Genomic DNA, 19,026 nt, shown 5'->3' with positions numbered 1-19,026 from the left:
ACATAGCACTGCATAGCTTGGGATGTTTACAGGTGTGGGGCAGCACCATAGCTGCCATTTGCTGCTGAATGAGACCTTAAGATACCCCAAATGCTTGGGCTTGCTGTGAGGCAAGGGAGGGAGGGACAGGAGGAGGAAAAATGAAGTAATTTGATATGGAAAAGTTACCTCCATCTTTTGAATCCCATGATTTTTTTTTTTTGTCGTCATCGTAGTCCCCTTGGCACTGGAGGAAATATTATTGATGAAAGAATCTTGAAGAGAAAACAATCACTCTGATTTGCGGATCTGTTTTTCTCTTCGCCATCCAAATTCTTAATCTATTTATTTTGCTCATAGTGCCAATTAAAAAAGGATACAAATACACATACATGCACAAATACATATTTAAAATGAAACCTCATTTGCTCTATGAATATTATTGATTATTCACTACCATCACACTTACGTAGAAAAAGAGGTCTAAGACAACGGCCACGTTAGCAGAACCTTCTACCTAATGAATCTTACAAAATCCCTCTGCCATTTGGGGTGAAGAAGAAAACATCTCTGGAACAAATATGGCTTACGTAGCTTCTTCCAAGACTGTTTCTCCATTCTTCAGTCTCTCTTGGATCAGTCTCACCCTGCTTGTCTGAAAGAAAAAATGAAGTTGCTAGCTTTTAAGAAAAAAGTTACCTCCTCTACACCTTGCAATTAATGTGAACCCCATCATTCAACTCACACTATCTGCAACAAAAGATATTAATTTATTTTGCATGATATAAAAGTGAGAGGCAACCTGGAATGAGCATAAAAATAGCAAAAACTACCAGTGTGATGGATAACTCTTACTTATGCAAATACTATGAGCACAAAAAAAAAGCCACTTACTGTTATTTTGGAATAAGATTTAACATTTAATTTAAGATTAAAGACAGCTGCAAGACAAGTACACATTAGGACTTTTTGTGGGGCCACTCCTATATTCCAACAGCCTTAGTAGGACGACTGCTGGAATCAGCTTTCTTGTTGGGGATTTGGCTGCTTTTACGCTTCTCTGCACTCCACCAAGCTGAAGAGCAGGGGACTGGTTTTTTAAGTTTGTTTGTTTGGTATTTGTTTTTTGTTTTGTTTGGGGGTTGGTGTTTTTGTTTTTTTTTTAATTTGGGGGGATAGGGAATAATCCTATTGCCCATTAAGTAAACGCTATTTCCCTCGGCAAGACAACATATGCATGGAAACAATGTCACTTATTTTCCATTTATCTGGTTAAGATACCACAGATTTCATTAGTAAATATAGAACTGGGCAGCTTGCATTAAACAGCACAGTATGCTTGTGGTAAAAAGGAAAGAGGGATCATACCCCTTATTTTGGTGTGAAATTTGCATTCATGTACTTGTCTTGGAATTACATCTTGCTTGATCAGTATTAGCCAAAAATACAGCATTTGCTCTGTAAAAAGACGTATGTGCAAATAACTTGGGTTTGAAAATTTAAAGACCTTCAGAACACGCCGGATGCGTAAAACTGATAAAGAAATTTGCAGCAGTCCCTTAAAGTCATATATGTCATGTCAATAGCACAAATAGAAGTGCACAGTCCCCCTAAAGACATCTCCCTAAACAGTCCATTTGGAAAGTCCTAGAGTGTTTTGCAATCCGATATTATTGGTTTACTGGTGGTTTTTAAGGTTAGTCAAAGAGCTAATGGAACAAGTTATACCACAAAGAGCGCGTCAACTTTTTGCTTTACATTATTTAAATTGAAATAGTTTGTTGAAAAGCAGGTGGTAAAAAAACCTAGCTGACCTATCTCCTTCCAAAGAAACTCTAACCAGCACCTCAGAGATAAAGGAGTACTTCCATGTAAGAAGACAGGAAATCAGCATAAAAAATAATTCCTCTAATGAACATAACATGATGAAGTCCTAGCATGTTTCTTTCCAAAAAAACAGTCATTCTTCGTAAAATCATCAAACAGGTTTTATGGCTGCAAGTGATCCTCTAAAATCAGTAATAAACAACACTGTAGCATTATTTAGTGCAACTCCAGTAAGGCAAGAGTCACAACTCCCTTTTATTTATTGGGCTAGCTACAATGTTAGTTCTTGGCTTTACAGTAGCTGCCATTTCTGTGGCAGTTATAGCACAGCATGCAGCAATCCAGGTCTTGCTACATTGATACAGGATATGAAAGAAGATCTCTGGATACTAACCCAGTGTAACTGGAAACAGAATACCCAAATGCTATATTATGGGTTGTCTATACAGAATGTAGCACCAAGGACATTGAGACTAGTTTTGTAAATGTTAGAAGAGAATATTTCAGGAGTAACCTCAAGATTCACAGTAGGCGACAGAAATGCCTATGAACACTGTAGAAGTTACATACAGTAGTAAAAGGAGAAGAAGAATACTGCACTTCTGAGAAAAAGTAAAGAGGAAGAAAAACTAACTGCTTTGGTAGGGCAGCGGGCAGGAGTGAGAATCATCAGCTGTACTCTTTTTATGCAGAAAAGAGAAATTCATGCCAGGATCTATTAGAGTCCCTATTATGAGTCAGTTAACTAGCTTTTCTTCCAACAATAATTATAGCAACAAATGAAGATATCAGATGAACACACATCACAGTTAACATACAGGAAATAACAGCAAGGTCTGATGATTATTGGCTGCATTTGCATGAGTCACATTACAGATTGGAAACGAGAAATACTTCAATGGCAAAAAGTAAGAAATGAATGGGTGATAAGAGTTCTTCAGGTTTGAACTTAATGTCTCCATGAAGTTTCTAAGCAAAAGATATAGTTGACTTTCCACACAAACAGGTACTCACTACCTTATCTGATTTAAATGTAATAAATATGAAAGCAAGTCATGATGAAAGTGAAAGCAAACCCTTTCCAACATTTCATTAAGAACAAATTCTTTAAAACAGACCTCTCTCTCTCTCACACACACACACACACACACACACACACACACACACACACACACACACACACACACACACACAAAATACTGCCCTCAGTTCCAACCATGAATCCCCCAGTGACTTTAGTTGAACAGTAAGGATAGAGTTGGAGAGAAAGGTTGGCTTGATCTTGAGAGATACCGAGCTTCTGTAACTCATACTAGAAGTCATTACAGTCAATAAAAGTAACAAGTGTTCAGCTGTAATTTGGATTTTGGCCACAAATACTTGCAAATAGTGTTGTACATCCCCTTTTAAGATGCAGACTAAAGTAAAATTAGATTAAGGGCTCACTAAATGCAGAAGGTCTAATTACCAAGAAAGTTTAAAAAAAAAACAAAAACACACACACCACCTTTCACTCTTGTTTAGGGGAAGGTCTCATCTATATATGCACTGAACTCAACAGAAGTTATATGCACATAAGGAAAATAAAATAATTTCTCAAAACATATTAACTTTGTATCAAACCAAAGAGCACAATTTGTTAATTATGTGAATATACAGGATGAACAAACAAAGTTTCAAGTTCACCCGTGATATCAAGTATCAAAGAGGTAGCCAAGTTAGTCTATAAGGTGCCACAGGACTACTTGTTGTTCTTGAAGATACAGACTAATATATTTTGGAGCATAAGCTTTCATGGGCAATGACCCACTTCAGCTCATGCATCTCCAAAATGCCTGTTAGTCTATAAGGTGCCACAGGACTTCATGATATCAAGGTATTTCTGGTTACATGAACACAATTTTAGCCCCCAAATAACAGATAATATGCATAAAGCTTGTAACTTTTATATATTTAGTTTTGTCCAGTACACTGTAAAAACCAGACCTTATATGAGTTAATCACTATTTTTATATTTTTGTAAGACACAAAAAGGTGATGTGCAAAAATATTGCTGATACTACCTGAAGTTTAGGCATGAAGCAGCCAAAAACTGGTCAAGGTTTCCATCTGCATTTCCATGACTTTACTCTGAAATCTCCATGATTATAAGCAATAGAGTGAGTTAACAAGTAGATCATCAGACCAAGTCATTTCAGGAAGAATAATATTGAAGGGACACATCCTGCAGAACCCTTATGCATACACAAAGCACTTAATATACAAAATTCCCATCGTAGGTACAGAGCTACCCATGTTAGTAAAAATTGTTTTGAGCAAGCACTCCTTACTTTTACTGCTGCAACTAGTGCCAATGCTTTTGGTGCATTATTTTGGTTATCACTCAGCTAATAACATATTGATTTAAAGTAGCAGAACATAATTTCCCACTTTTCTGCAACTAATCAATTTCATTACCATGGAATTTTGAAAGAGAGAATGACTGGGAGGGAGGGAAAGAGGAATGGAAAAACCTATGTGTTTATTTTTTTAAAACAAATATTCTATAATCACAGAAACCATACTTCAAGTGGGGGTGTAGTCTCTAAATCTAAACACTTTTTATTATTTTAAATAAACACGCTAAGCCATTTTTCCTCTATGAAATAAATTTTCTAGTATATACTTGCTAGTTAAATTTTGAAGTTTATTTAAAAAAAAAAAAAAAAACTTCACTCCCAATGACTTTCTGGTTATATCCTCCCCGCAGAAATTTGCATATCAAGATTTTATTTTGTAGTTAGTAAATATCTAAAAATCAAATAATCTGATATTTCTCTATCAGAAAAGGTTTTATAAACATTGGAGTCTTCCTCTTTTCCACTCTTGCAAAAATAAGAATTGCATCTCCTTTCGTAAGTTTGTGCCAAAAGATGACATTTTCTCCAGGATCTTAATTAAGATCACAATGAGCACCTGTGTCAGCATTCTTTGGCAAGACAGCTTTATCAATCATTATCTTTTAAGTACGTTCAAAAAAACCACAACAAAATCATATGACAGAACCAATCTGGTGCCTTTCCTCATACTAGTTTTAGCTCACGCTTTCCTCACACACACCTAAAAAAAACAAACATTCTCAAGAATGGTTAAATCTTTAAAGATAGAAATGGGAATGTTGGATTTTAAAACTCTCAATAAGAGTTATTCAGTGAAGGCATGTATCAGCCAAGATTCCTACTTCTTTACCTTTGTGTACTAAAAAAAATAACTAGAGCACAGTATTTGTATTCATGCTATGGCCCTATAGTATGCTGCTTGCTGTTCTATTCAAAATGTTTTCTCTGACCTAGAAAAAGCACAGCTAGTCCCTATTATACATTCATTAACTGTTTTATTTACTACCTTACGCAGTGTATTGTATGTTTGTGCACTTCAAATGAAGTTAGCGAAATGAAGCCACAACATAGAAACACACATATAGATTAAACTACAGCTACATTTGTGTCACAAAATTCTATGCAGTCATTTCAGGTCTGATCTTCTAACCTTCACGCATGCTAACAATCCCATTGGAGTCAATGAGACTATGTTCATAAAGGTTAGCAGCATCAGTTCTTCAGACCACATCATGTAAAAAGAGCAGTTTTAATATTCTCTGTTCAGGTAGTTTAAAATTCTCTGTTTAAAAAGGGTGCAGACTAAGTCTCTAATAACTAATGATTTAAATCCTAATATAAAGAGAAGGTACAGTTGACACCCTGGTTTCCCCAAAAGGAATGAGATTCAAGCTACAAGTAAAACTGCATTAAAGCAGCTGTGCTGGCTTTTAAAAAAAGCAAAATATTCACAACAAGAACAATCCCATAAATTCAAAAGCTGTTACTGACAATAAAGAAGAAACATATGCATCATCAAGGCTATTAAGGGAAATGTTAATCCAATGTTTGTTAATATAACCATTAAAGCAACAGAAATAGCCTTAGAATCAACTTCATATTTCTATTGATTCAAAGAGCTAAACAGCCCTGTAAAGCAGCTTAATCGTCAGCTTTTCCATTTGAATATACTTCTATCATAGAAAAGTGACTAGTAAATCAGTAGCACTATCAATGTGCAAATAAGGCAAAAAATAAAGACATCCTTAAGAAATGAGTCTTAAATTTGACATAAAGTGAAGGTGACAACCACAGCAACGGAACCATAAACTAAATGTTCCAATATCTGGAAGAATTATCTCTAGTTCTTTTAAAATTGCAAGGAATATAATAGTGGAATAATGTACTGAGGATGTCTGTTTGATAGACACGTTCATGATGGCATAAGCCCTCCCTTGCTACATTTCATTAGTCAACCCTGGTATTATGCTGCAGTATCTGATATTGTGCATAAATTCAGCATAATTTGGGAAAATATTTCCATACCAGACCACCAAAAATTAAGTGGATAATTTTACATGACATTAACCTTACCTTCGCCTCCTGAAAAAAAAACAAGTCATCAGATACACAGGAAAGAAAGCACTTAAAACTTCTGTTTCTCACTACAAATAAATAGGCAAGAAAAAATAGGTTACAAGTTCTATTCACACATAAACGTAATGTTAAACATATAAAAACTTTACCAGAAGATACATTACTCATTGAACAAGGGGCATTATCAGAGGATTATGACAGAAGCTCTTTCCAGATGGGGGGGCTTAGGGGAACAAGCCCTTGGAAAAATAGCTAAAACTAACCTAGTGTGACAAACACCAATGACACTGTGCTGCTGAAAACTGATCAAAGTGCACACCTGTGTGGATTGAGTATGTAAGAATGCATATGAACCTGGTTTAACAAACCTTCATAGTTATCACAGACAAAACCCACATGATTTAAAAAAAGAAAAAGAAAAAAATCTTACCACAGTTCGGCTTCCTTAAAAAATTATTAAAAAAAAAAAAAAAGAAAGAAAAAGACAAAAGGGGAAACAAACCACGCTAAAAACCTTTTCTATACTAAGCATATACAGAGAAGAGAAATATCCCTGTTTTCAGTATTATGCTTGAGAGAGTCCAGGAGAAGCATTTAATCTCACAAGGATTCCAATGCATTTGTTATAAAAATCACACGAATTATTACAAAAACCTATTGCAGATAAGAGACTCATTTATTTGCTCCTGACTACTAGAAAATTTAACACAAGCACAAAAAGGACAACAGATGTGACTTAATTCCTCCAAGACACAGGCACACTTTGATTGTCCACACAAGAATTTCGAAGGTTTCATAGATGTGGGTTTAAGTTATGAGCTGGTAATAAACAGAACCACCAGGGGAGAAGAGGTTTCACATAGACACACACGCACACACAACTGGCTGCCAATCTCGAGGGGAAGGCTGCTGATCCCTCTCCTGCCCCGGTGCAATTGGAGGTGGGATTTGAAAAACCCACTCCATTCCCATGGCGAAGCTCTCGTGCAATTGTACCAGCGCGGCTGGCCCGCCCGTCACTGCGGGGTGCGCAGAGCCGCCAGAGCCCGGGGCATCGCTAACAAAGGCCCGCGCCAGGGCCAGGCACCGGGGCTGCCAAGCGAAGGGCTGCAGGGACATCTAGGGGACAGGCTCCTGGGACGGCCCCAGGGCAGACACAAGCCGCTTCCTCCACCCCAGCCAGGGCGACGCCCACTCCACAGGGCGCCCGCTGCGCCAGGCCGGGGTGAGAGCGGACACCCTGGGGCCAGCTCCCATCCCGCCCCGCCCCAGTTGGACACCGCAGCCCGGGAGCCGATAAGCCCCGCAGAACGAAGCCGGTCCCAAGCGCACCTGGCTCCGGGGGGTACCCGGCTCCTCACCTCTCGGGCAGGTTAGCGAGCAGCAGCGGAAGCAGGAGGACGGGCAGGTCTCTATTGGCCCCTAGCGCTTCCATGCAACCTCCTACCCGCCCCGCTTCCGGACTCGGCGGCAAAGAACTCCGGGTTCCGCCTTCCCACTAGAGTGACATTCTGTCAGACCAATGACAGGGCGATAAGAACGGCCAACCGAAGATACTAACCAACCAGAAACTGAGTCTGCGGGAAGGCGGGCTTATTGGAAGAGGGGCGCTTGGGAAATGTAGTCCGCTGTTATGGGCCAAGTGCAAGTTTCAGGAGGAATCCTGCACGCCCTGTTCTGTCCTCTCATCTCCCTCCGTCCCTTCTGTTTTTCTTCTGTCCTCGTTCCTCCCCTCTTTGCCCCCCTTTGCTTTCTATACGATCACCTTATTCTTTTTACTCCTTTTTATCCCTTCTTTCCTTCCCCCCAACCACTTTTAAGTGCCAGGCGCTACCGGTGTAACACGCTTCAGCCAGGTGAGAATACGCCCAGCGCTTCTGCAAATCGCTTGAAACTTCTGTCCCCCAGCCCTAGTTTACAGCTTTTCTAACCCCGAGCTTTTCAAAGAAGCAGCTTCATTTACACAGCAACTGCTGTTCTCTACAGACCGATATTTAGCTGTAAGGACGCAGAGGGAGGGCGGCAAGGAGGTGAAAAGCAATCAGAGGGCAATTGCTTTTTCTCGGGGCTATGTCGGCGTCAATTTCTGTATATGTGCCACTGTCGTGAGCACACGTCCAACAACGAGCTGGTTGTCCGGCGTAGTTTGAAGGGGGCAGGGCTGTGGGAGAGCTGTTGGGTTTCCCACAGCTGGCTTGAAAATATAACACAACCGTCGCAAAAATTGGTTTGTGGTCAGTGCCACAATCACCCGTTCACTCGGGTGTTCCCTGCGCTGAAGGCATTTCTCTACCCTAAAATGCTGCAGCCCATAGCTCCATTTCATTGCTCCTGTCTCTGGAAAACCCTCCAGGTTCCTCACATTTTATGTGTGCTGTTTTCCACGTGTTCAAAGTCCCTTTTCGGTGAAGACGGCTCCTTCTTAGCAGCAGCGAGCAGAGAGAGGGATCGATAGGAACCCCCGTGGAGAGCTGTCTGCTCTGAATCCATTCCCAGACTTGCTGCAAGAGATCGTCAGCTCCCCAGCCCGGCTCCCCTCTTCCGCCCAGCGGGATAGCAAAACTAGGGGGAAGGCACGCTCTCCGGGCAGGCTGGCGGCGGCTGCTGGGGTTTAAACCTTCCGCCGGCGGGGGACCCGCGTTTTGTCGTTTCCGGGTAGTTGGAAACTAGGGGAGCGCGATGTACAGAACTGAGGCACTCTGACGTCACTGCTGCTCGTTTTGGGGGCGCGCACTAGCAGGACTGAACGCGCAGCGCACGGAAGAACGCGCGCGGCAAAAGCCAGGGACTAGGGCTGGCAGAGAGCGCGCTCGAGAACCTCAACCTAGGGGTCGCTGCCAGCGCCCCCTGGGCCCCAAGTGGAGGCCTAGTCACTTACACCACCGCCCCCCACCCTGAATGGATTACGAAAGAAATAAAGTGGACTCTTCTCTCTCCCTTCCCTTAGCATCCCTGCTTCCCCACCCCCACAAGGGAGACACACTGGGCTGACACAGGGGTACAACTACCAGGCGCGTCCCTGCGCCTTTTCCAAGCCTGAGGCGGCCGCGGCTTTCGACGGAAAAACCTTTCGCTTGAACCTCCACTTTGCTTATCAAGGACTTGTCCCTGGTCAGCGCCTGGCGGGAATCCAACGGGGCCCGGCTGCTCCGCTTCAGCACTCGGGCTGCCGTTTGTTTACCGAGCTCTGCCTACGGTTGGCAGCGGCGTTTTTCCTTTGGGGGACCCGCTGGCGGTTCCTCGCTAAGCGCAGAGGCAGCTCAGGTTCTGACTCCAGTCGCAGCCGCCTCGGATCTACCGCGAGCCGACTCGTGCGGAGCAAAAACTTCTCCAGCCGGCGCGCACGGAGCAGGCAGCGGGTAGCGAGAACGCGCGCGCGGAGCAGTAAGGGGCAGAGCGCAGCCGGGTTCGGAGAAGCACCAAGAGATGTGGACGCGATGCTGGTGAGAGCGGCGCTTGGCATCCTCCCCCCTGCCACGCCGGGGGTGGGGGTTTAGCTGGGTGTGTTGGAGGCATGGGCGGAGGCAGAGCCCACAGATGGCGAGGAAAGCGGCTTGCCTGGGCAGCGGGGGGAGGAGGGAACGAGTCGGGCTATGGTCTGGTGGGAAATCTATCGGGGGGACTCAGGCGAGATTACAGCCGCTCATCGGCGGGGATTTAGCGCCGTTCATATGGTTTTAATCTGCTTTCGCCTCTGCCCTTTGAGGAGTCTCAGAGCGAGCGAAAAACCAACCCGTCTGTTCTCCCAGCTCCGCTGGTGAACCCTCACTGGGAAGGCTTTGCTCCAAGCCGGCCCGGCCCGGCCCGGCCCTCTGCCCTTCTCCCGCCGCCGGTGCCGCGGGAGGACAGAAACGTCTACATTTCCTCCAGCGCAAGTCGCAGCCTGATGAGTCACTAACACTCTTATTTGCAAAGATCCCCTGCTCCCTTGTTCACTGTGGCAGGGAGGAGGCGAGGGCGGCACTTCCCATCCCCTTACGGATGCAACAGGTTCCCCGCTCCCGGCCGAGCTGAGCCACCAGCTCCGGGCCCGGAAGCGTTTGCAAAAGGCGGGGAGACGAATATAACTCGGACCATACTCCCTACCGTGGGCACACGCCCGCCGGGAGCGGGGCGCGCTCTGAATCAGACGTTGCCATATTTAAAAAGTCTCCCCGTCCCGGCCGCTCGCCGAGATTTCCCCGCTGAAAATGGAGTTTGCTGAAATTGAAAATATATTTCACACCCCCACCGTCCCTCGCCCTTTTAAGGGGCCGTGGCTGTGTCCCAGGGAGGGGGAGGGGGCAGCGCGCGGGCGGGGGGAGGACGGATAATAAATCTTATTAAATCTATACTTCCCGCTGAACTGATTGGCTTGCGTTCCCGCGCGGCCCGGCCATAAATCAAGGGGGGAAACGCGATGGCTCCGCGCAGTATCTAGCAAATGAAGAAAGTTGGAGCTGTTCTCCGCCGGCTGGGATGTGATCGCATCCAGGGGCCGGCGCGCTTGAGCCGGCGAGGGGGGAGGGGGAGAGAGAGGCTGTCCTGCTGGTTGCGTTTGGCTGTGGCGAGCCCCGCAGGATCCTGCCATTTCTTCCACTGACAACACCCCGGGAAGGAGGAGCCTGGCAGCGCCGCGTCGCAGGCGTCAGAATCCTCAATTTCCAACTTAGCATCTTGGCAGGACCTTCCGCCCAGGCAAAGGCAGAGCTCGTAAAAAAAGCGCCGTTCCGCGCGAGGGGGACGGAGCCCGGCGAGCGAGCGAGCAGAGGCAGCCGCGAACTAGCAGCGAGGGTCGGGCCGGGCCGGGCTAACCCACCCGCTGCCCCACCTGGCGCGCGCCGAGAGTCCCCCGGACGGATCGAAGCCGGCGGCAGCTCCCGGCTCTCTCGCGGCCGCCCGGGTATATGTATGTGCTTGGCCATGTCGTATCCTCAGGGTTACTTGTACCAGCCATCCGCCTCCTTGGCGCTCTACTCCTGCCCGGCGTACAGCACCAGCGTCATCTCGGGCCCCAGGACCGATGAACTGGGGCGATCGTCCTCGGGCTCCGCTTTCTCGCCTTACGCCGGATCTACCGCCTTTACCGCCCCCTCGGCGGGTTACAACTCCCACCTCCAGTACGGCGCGGACCCGGCCGCCGCAGCCGCTGCCTTCACTTCGTACGTGGTAAGAGCAACAGCGCCCGCTCGGCGGCCCGCGCTGGAGCAGGGAGCCGGGCTCCGCGGCGGGAAGCAGGTTGCTCGGGTATCGGCCCCCAGCGCGGCGGGGTCCCGCATGGCTCTGCCGAGGGGGCTGGGGGTGGCGGGCAGCGCGCGGCAGATGGGAGCCAGGCGGCGAGCGAAGCTGTGAGCGCCGCTCCGGCCGCGGGGCCGGGAAACGGAACCCCGCCGGCGGGCTCCTCTGCTCCACCGGCTGCCCTGTCCTGCGGAGCCGGAGTCCCGCGCTCGGGGCCCTTTGCTCCGCTCCCGGGCGCGGCTGGCGGGAGAAGACTGCGCTGGGTTTGGTTTTGCGAGGACGACAACCGAGTCGGGCTGGGCCGGTTCCCCCTCCGCGCAACCCCCGCAGCCCTTTGCCCAGGGAGCCGTCGCCCGTGCTCGCTTCCCGGCGCGCGGTGAGGAGTTCGGCCGTGCCCGGGTGCGGAGGTTGTGCTCATTGCAGAGCCACGCGCTGCTGCTTCGCCCGCTGCTCGGCCGAGCAGAAGCGGAGCGCCGGGGCAGCTGCTTCCCCCGGGCCGCGCTTGGCTGTGGGCACCGGCTGCGGGGAGCGGACGCGCTCCGGCCCCGGGTGTGCCTGGCACACACAGACACGCACCCGCCAAACTTCTCGGCCCTTTCTCCTCCCGGCCCTCGCAGCTGCCTCCGTCCCACACCTGAGCTGTGGAGCGGTGCGGGGAAGCGGGGGTTGCTCGGGGTCCCCGCGGGCTGCGTGCGTGGTGCCAGCTGCGCTCTTCCCGGACTAGCGATTTCACTGTGTGCTCTGCCCGCTCCCTCTCCAGGGCTCCCCCTACGACCACACCCCGGGCATGGCCGGCTCTCTGGGGTACCATCCCTACGCGGCGCCCCTGGGCTCCTACCCCTACGGAGATCCAGCGTACCGGAAAAACGCCACCCGGGATGCCACCGCCACGCTGAAGGCCTGGCTGAACGAGCACCGCAAGAACCCCTACCCCACCAAGGGCGAGAAGATCATGCTGGCCATCATCACCAAGATGACCCTCACGCAGGTCTCCACCTGGTTCGCCAACGCCCGCCGGCGGCTCAAGAAGGAGAACAAGATGACCTGGACGCCCCGCAACCGCAGCGAGGACGAGGAGGAGGAGGAGAACATCGACCTGGAGAAAAACGACGAGGACGAGCCCCAGAAGCTGGAGGAAAAGGGCGACGCGGAGGCTCCCGAGACAGGTAGGGGGGCTGGGAAGGGGGAGAGGGCGGAGGGTCTGCGCGCAGCTGCCTGGCTCGGGCGCGGCGGGTAGTTCTGCGGGGCACGGCCCTGTGGCCTCGGCTCCCCGGGCACCTGGCGGCGCGGGGAGGGGAACTCGGCCTCGGGCGCCCCGGCAAACTCTGTCCCCTCCTCTCGCCCCTTCCCGCAGGCGGAGAGCCGAAGGCAGCGCCGGGCTGCGAGCGGCTGCGGGAGCCCCACTCCCCGGCGGGCCCGGAGGCCGAGGGCGGCCTGAGCGACTCGGATTGCAAAGAGCCCCCGGAGGAGAGGCCGGGGCCGCCCAAGGCGGCCGCCCCTTCGGCCCTGGGGCCGTGCCCGGCCAGTCGGCTCCTGCAGCAGGCGGCGGCCGGCGAGGAGCTCCCGCACCAGCATCAGTACCGGCCCCCCGCGGCGGCGGCCCCCCAGGCGGGGGAGCTGCCCCCCGTCGCCCCCGCCAGCCACGGCACGTCGGTGATCCACTCGCCACAGCAGGCCCTGGCCAAGCCCAAGCTCTGGTCCCTGGCCGAGATCGCCACCTCCGCGGACAAAGCCAAGGAGAGCAGCAGCGACGGCTCTCCGGGCCTGGGGCCGCCGCCTCCCCCGGCCGGCGGCAGCAGCAGCAGCACCAGCTCGCACTCCCCGTCGCGGTCCCCCTCGGCGCAGGCCCCCTTCCCCAGCAGCGCCGTCCTCTCCCGGCCCCTCTACTACGCCTCGCCCTTCTATCCGGGCTACACGAACTACAGCACGTTTGGGCACCTGCACAGCCACTCGGGCAGCGGCCCGGCCGCCGGCGCCCCCGGCAGCCATTTCAATGGATTAAACCAGACTATGCTAAACCGAGCCGAGACCTTGGCTAAAGACACTAAAATGCTCAGAAGCCAATCCCAAGTAGACCTTTGCAAAGACTCACCTTACGAGTTGAAGAAAGGTATGTCCAACATTTAATACTGCCTTCTTCTCCCATAGCTCCCCCGGCACTTTGGGGTTTTTAATTTATTGAATGCTTTGGCAGTTATTTTTCCACTACCAGGAGAAAAACAGAACAAAAAGTCAGACACGCTCTTAGCCAAAAGTTTATAGTTCATAGGAAATGGCTGAGCCTAAAAGAACTCAGAAATGTCTTAATCAACTGCGAACAAAACAAATTATACACAAAAGGAGAAAGATTTGTATTGAATCTTATTCTGTATATTTAATGTAGCTTTTGTATTTAAATTGATAATACAGTATCTTTGAAGTAACTTATGAAATCAAGACATCTGTACAGGCATTAATGTTGTTTTTTCCGTAATATAAATATATACATTTGTGTCTTTTCCCGAATTGTTTCATAATTTTAAAATATCTATATTATATATACACAAGTTTATTTTCACTTTTTTTTGGGGGGGGCCGCCTATTGATTTTTTTCCCCTGGGTGTGAGCTAAAGCAAAATACATAAAGGAATAAGTCAGATTTATTAGATTAAAAACCCTGCGGTTGCAAGTTATAAATGGGAATATTTTAATTAATAGAAGATTTTTCGCAAAATCAAAACCACTTGCTTTTTCACCGAGAAAATACATACAAATAAATGGCGACTAACCGACTCTCCGCCTTCTAAAAATGCTACTTTGTTTAAAAAGTGGAGTGTAATTGAAAGCATTGCATTCCTACAACTAATTGTCAAAGTGAGAGATGATTTCTTAATGCTGGGAACCTTTAACAAGAGTGCCTAATTGTTGTGGTAATTTAGGCTAATTGTAGGGGTAAAAGTAGTCAAACAATGAAAAGGTGGTATAAGAGAGAAAACGAGTAAGAGATTATGAGCAAGAGATTAAATTAGCAAATATATAAAAATCACATAATAGAAACACCAAATCGAAGTACAGTACCAGCTTTTAACCTAATTACTTCCAATCAGTGTCGTGTTTTATGCAAAGTAATCAGCTGGTGAACTTTGCTAATGAGTTCGATTTTATGCCAGATTTAGCCCTTATTATTTCAAAGGTGCTGCAGAGTTATTAACAAGAGAACCAGGGAATACACATTAAAATGTACACCAGGGGAAAGATTCCCCCCTTGCCACCCTCACCAGAATTTTGCATTGATATATTTGGTTAATTTGATTAAATTAGTGCTTCATCGCCGCTACATATTGCAAACATTCATAGGATTTGTAAATCTGTCTGTCCGGAGATTACCATATATGAAGGGAGGTTGAGGGTCTCATTGGAATCTTTCCCTCATTCACAGGTAGGTGTCACACTTGTCCTGGATTTCAAACCTACCCACTTTGAAACTGGTGTTAAGGGGAGAGAAAGTGGAGAATCAAAACGTAATAAAGGAGTCTTCAAACACACAACTTCACTATATGATTCGAAAACAAAGGAAGAGAGATTTCCGCTTTATTAGGTACAAATTAGGCGAGGCAAGTTTAATGCTCTCATCAGTTGAGCCATTTTGGCTTTTTTTGTTTTTTCGGTAATTACTTTTAAAAAGTAGTAATTTTTAACCATTAACAAAAGTCTCCCCCCACCGCCAACACTTTAAAACCAAAGTCAAAAGAAAAGGAAATTTACAGTTAATTTAGATATTGGCCATTAATTGAAGCCTGCGCTTCAAACTACCTCCCACGGGTATTTCAGGTTCTCAAATCTTGACTTCCCCTGTCTTTGCAGTTAATCGAGGAGCCTTTCATTCCAGAGCAAATTTTCTAACGTTCAAAAACTGTTACATCCCAACGCTCTGGGAACAAATCACATCGGGTTTTGTGGGCAGTTTTCTAAGAACATATCAATGAGATGAGTTTGATTGGGCTCTGTCTGGTACCATGTAAACGCAATGGTACTGAAACACCCATTTTATATTTTTAAATTATTTTGTTTCGTTTTTACAAGGCAGATAATTATTTTGTAATCGCTTCAACTTTGTCAGAGCTATTTATTAGCTGTAACAGGTTTATTCTTGCATATTTACATTTGATGGGCTATTAAGTCAGAGTTTGTATATTATGTTTTAAATATACAGTAAATGTTCACTTGCTATACCACCTTTGTAGATAATCTGGTTTAAAGTCAAAAATGTTTCAAACTGAAAGTGTAAATAATCAAATATTCATGGGATAAAAGTATGTTATTTTGTCACTTTATAAATTATAAATGTTTTTTAAAAAAATTGAATTCCACAATCGGATCGTTTATTGACACAGGGGAAAAATTATATTGAGCCGCTCTTCGGGGGTGGGAGGGTGGGGAAGGGGTTGGGAATAGATCAGATTTGTTTAACTCTCTTGCCTCGTTTAAATTACGAGAAAGTTCGGTAAATTCTGATAGATAAGCTATAAAACAGTGGCATCAGCTCGTGACTAAATAAATAAATAAAAAATCAGTATTCCATAAAAGCTAATCTCTCAAGCACTTCTTAAAAGATGGACATAATACAAACCCTCCATATAAAAGTTACAACGTTCTCATTGGAATAAAATATTTGATAATCCCCCACAATAGTGGTTTGGAGACAACAGGTTATACAGTTAAACAAGCCTCCCCAAAATGAATCTTCTGTACTTATTTAGCGTTGTTGTTGTTTTTTTAATGTCACTGTGTACTTTCCCCCATGTGATCTTTCTATCTCCGAAAAACTGCTTTGGGAATAAATTTAGGAATCCCGGTTTTTTTAAACAAACAGGTTCCTTATAATAAGGGGTGTTTTGAATAGGTCTATCAGCAATCTCAATCGGGTTTTCGTTTGATGTATAAATTCCTAAGGGAACTAATCCAACTCTTCGAGGTTGCAGCTATTCAGCTTGTCCCCTATTTTTTGCCTAGTTACGTCTTAACTCCGGGTGTAGCTGGTCAGTTTAATAAAACAGTTCCGAGTTTCCCTCTTTCCCCTCTCTTACACCAAATCTTGACTGTCATTTTACTGGTCTTAAAATTGAAGCAGAACATTGTTTGTTTCCCCTGCCAATTAAAGGCTAGGAAAGAGTCATTCTTTATGCCGAAAGAAACGCAGCATTTAAATCATGTGACAGGTTGAGATGACCTCCCAGTCTGGCAATGAAGATGTAACTTTTCTGAGCTCTCTCTATGGGAATCTCTTATTTAGGTTCAGCTCCTTCCCAGCCGTCTGGCGCAAGTTTCGGTGGTTAAATCGGGAAATCCAGGCCCGCTGGCTGGCACACTTCTAAATCTGGCTCCCCTCGCCCCGGGCTGCGCCGCAGCCACCCCCGTGGCCGTGGAGCCGTTTGGTTGTGTTTTTGTCGTGACGAACACGCGTTGTAACTCTTCTTGCCGCAGATCTGTAGAGCGCCGCGGTGTTTCCCGGCTGCCGGGATGGGACTAGACACTTACAGGCAGAGCGGGCGGGGAACGACAACCAGCGCGCTCTCGTAACCAGGCGCCCGGTGCTGCGGGGTGTCGGGCCCGCTGAGCTCCGGGGCTCTCCGGCTTTGTTCTCAGCTGCGTCGTCCCAGGACGCCCCAATGTCACCCCCATTGGCCCAGGGCAAGGGGGAGAGCGGGGCATTTTGCTGCTGGCCGAGTCACGGCGCCCGGCTGGGCCGTGTCGGGGGAAGCGGGCTCCTCTCCGAAGGGCCGGCGGCTGCTTCTAGGCCGCCCCCCGCCCGCTCTCAGCGCCTGCGGGGCGCTCTGGCCGCAGAGCACGAACAAGGGGCAAAGAGGCAGCGGGTCTGACATCACCCCAGTCCCCCCACCCCACGCGGGTTTTTACTCCTCTCGGCCCCGGGAGGCGGCGCGGCCAGGCGACAGCGGCCGCAGAAGCGGAGCGCAGGGCAGGTGCTGAGCGGCACAGCTGGGGCCGAGCTGCTGTGGGCGGCGAGTGGGAGGAACGCGCGTGGGTCAGCCCGTGCCCCGGCCCAGGGCTGGCCGCCAGCGCGCTGCTCTCCCCGGAGCGCTCGGGCCGGGCCGGGCCGGGCCGGGCGAAAGGATTGCCTAGGGCGGCCGCCCGCGGAACAAGCGTGTGACGCCGAGCGCAGAGCAGGGCCAGGCTGCCGGCGAGGTACAAGCCCTCTGCGCCTTCCTCTGCCGGGCGACTTCACCGTAAAGCCGGGCCGAGGCGCCAGCGGCAGCCCCCTAAGCCCGCCAGACTTGGCCGAAGTTGGGCGGGCCTGGCCCGAGTTCTCCGGGGCCGCCTGGCCCTGCTCCTGGCCTGGCTGAAAGGCAGGAGACCGCGGGCCCTGGCATCAGGGGCCTCTCCCCGGGGAGCAGCATCCCTCCCCTGGCTCCCTTCTCGCGGGGGGCTGGAGGGACACGCAGGCGGACCCGCCCCGGCTCGCTCCGCCTGCACTGACTTCTCCCGTCCTCAGCGTCAGGAAGGGAACCAGCCAAGACCCTTAACAGCGTCCCACGCCGGCCCCGCAGGGCCCCCTCGGGTTCGAGGGTGGGGAAGCGGCCGGTGAAGGGTGTCGCTGCGGGCGCGTCTCACCGGCAAACCGGGGGCACCCCCGTGCTTTACCGGGCGGGGAGCCAAGCCCTCAGCGGCCTTGCTCCAGCCCCGAGCGGGGGGTTCAAACTGCCCTCGCCTGGCCCCTCTCCCGCGCTGGGCGGCGGGGTCCGCTTCCCCGGGACCCCGAGGCGCAACCCTGGCGCCTCTTTACCGCCGAGGAGCTGCTCGGGAACCCTCCGCCCGCTGCCCCGTTCCCTGCGCCGGCGGCAGCGCCTGACTCCCCCGCGGGAAGGGCTGGGTCGCCCTGGCGCAGGAGGCGAGGGACGGGCAGGCAGACGCACGTGTTAAGTGCACCAGGAGAACGGGCATAAAAGCCCCGGAGGGCAGCGAGCCGCAGCTCTGGGCGAGGTGTCCCTCGCCGCCCCCGCTCCCCGCTTTTGGGCGAGAGTCAGTGAGTGACTGGGCTGAGCCTGGCTCCCTGGCCGCCTGCGGGGCACCCGCCCGGCTTCTGCCGCAGTTTGAATGGCCCCTGCCGGTGAGCGTGGGGGGATCGGGGGTGCAGCTTGCCGTGGAAGAGCCAGTCCGCTGCACTTGGCTTCCAGGGTTGTTTTACCCCCTTCCTCCAGCGAGAAGCGGTACCCGCCTGGGAAGCAGGTATCAGCTCTTCCAGCGCGAGGGAAGCACTTGCCCCGCAGGGCCGAAAGAACAGTTAGCCCGCCCCAGCGAGGCAAGGGCACCCTTGTTCAAACGGATTCCCCGCCCCTTTCCAAAGCCGGCCGGTGTGCGCGTGAAACCCCCCCAAGCGCCGGCTCGACAGGAGATAAGATGCAGAAAGGGAGTTAACAGAGGTCAAAAAGGTAGAGTAGCGCAAACGAGACGCTGGCAATGGCAGCCAGACACCCAACACCGCAGCTCGCTCAGCTGCTTGCGGGCAGCTCGGCTGTTTAATCGGCAGGCTCCGGTCTGTTGACAAACAGAG

General features: G+C 49.5%; 1 protein-coding gene and 1 long non-coding RNA gene across 5 annotated transcripts in view; one reads left to right on the top strand and one right to left on the bottom strand.

Moving 5' to 3' along the window:
* The window catches only part of LOC142020665 (uncharacterized), a 15,438-nt gene extending 7,667 nt beyond the window's left edge, over positions 1–7,771 (bottom strand). The window contains exons 1-2 of the long non-coding RNA XR_012647471.1: positions 7,622–7,771; positions 449–634 (exon numbers count right to left, since the gene is read on the bottom strand). This is a non-coding gene — a long non-coding RNA (uncharacterized LOC142020665). The remainder of the gene's footprint in view (positions 1–448; positions 635–7,621) is intronic.
* A 2,826-nt stretch (positions 7,772–10,597) lies between these two features.
* IRX5 (iroquois homeobox 5) overlaps positions 10,598–19,026 on the top strand; it is a 104,574-nt gene continuing 96,145 nt past the window's right edge. For 2 of the 4 annotated variants that reach the window (XM_075008938.1, XM_075008940.1), the window contains exons 1-3: positions 10,599–11,408; positions 12,238–12,643; positions 12,832–13,587. In XM_075008938.1, coding sequence (XP_074865039.1) covers positions 11,151–11,408; positions 12,238–12,643; positions 12,832–13,587 — 1,420 coding nt within the window. In that variant the 5' untranslated portion in view covers positions 10,599–11,150. Of the gene's footprint in view, positions 11,409–12,237; positions 12,644–12,831; positions 18,729–19,026 lie in introns of those variants that run through there. The other 2 variants (XM_075008937.1, XM_075008939.1) reach the window with 2 other exon arrangements.

Source organism: Carettochelys insculpta, chromosome 14 (assembly GCF_033958435.1).
Source record: "Carettochelys insculpta isolate YL-2023 chromosome 14, ASM3395843v1, whole genome shotgun sequence".
Classification (NCBI taxonomy): domain Eukaryota; kingdom Metazoa; phylum Chordata; order Testudines; family Carettochelyidae; genus Carettochelys; species Carettochelys insculpta.
This window is presented reverse-complemented; position numbering and strand designations above follow the sequence as displayed.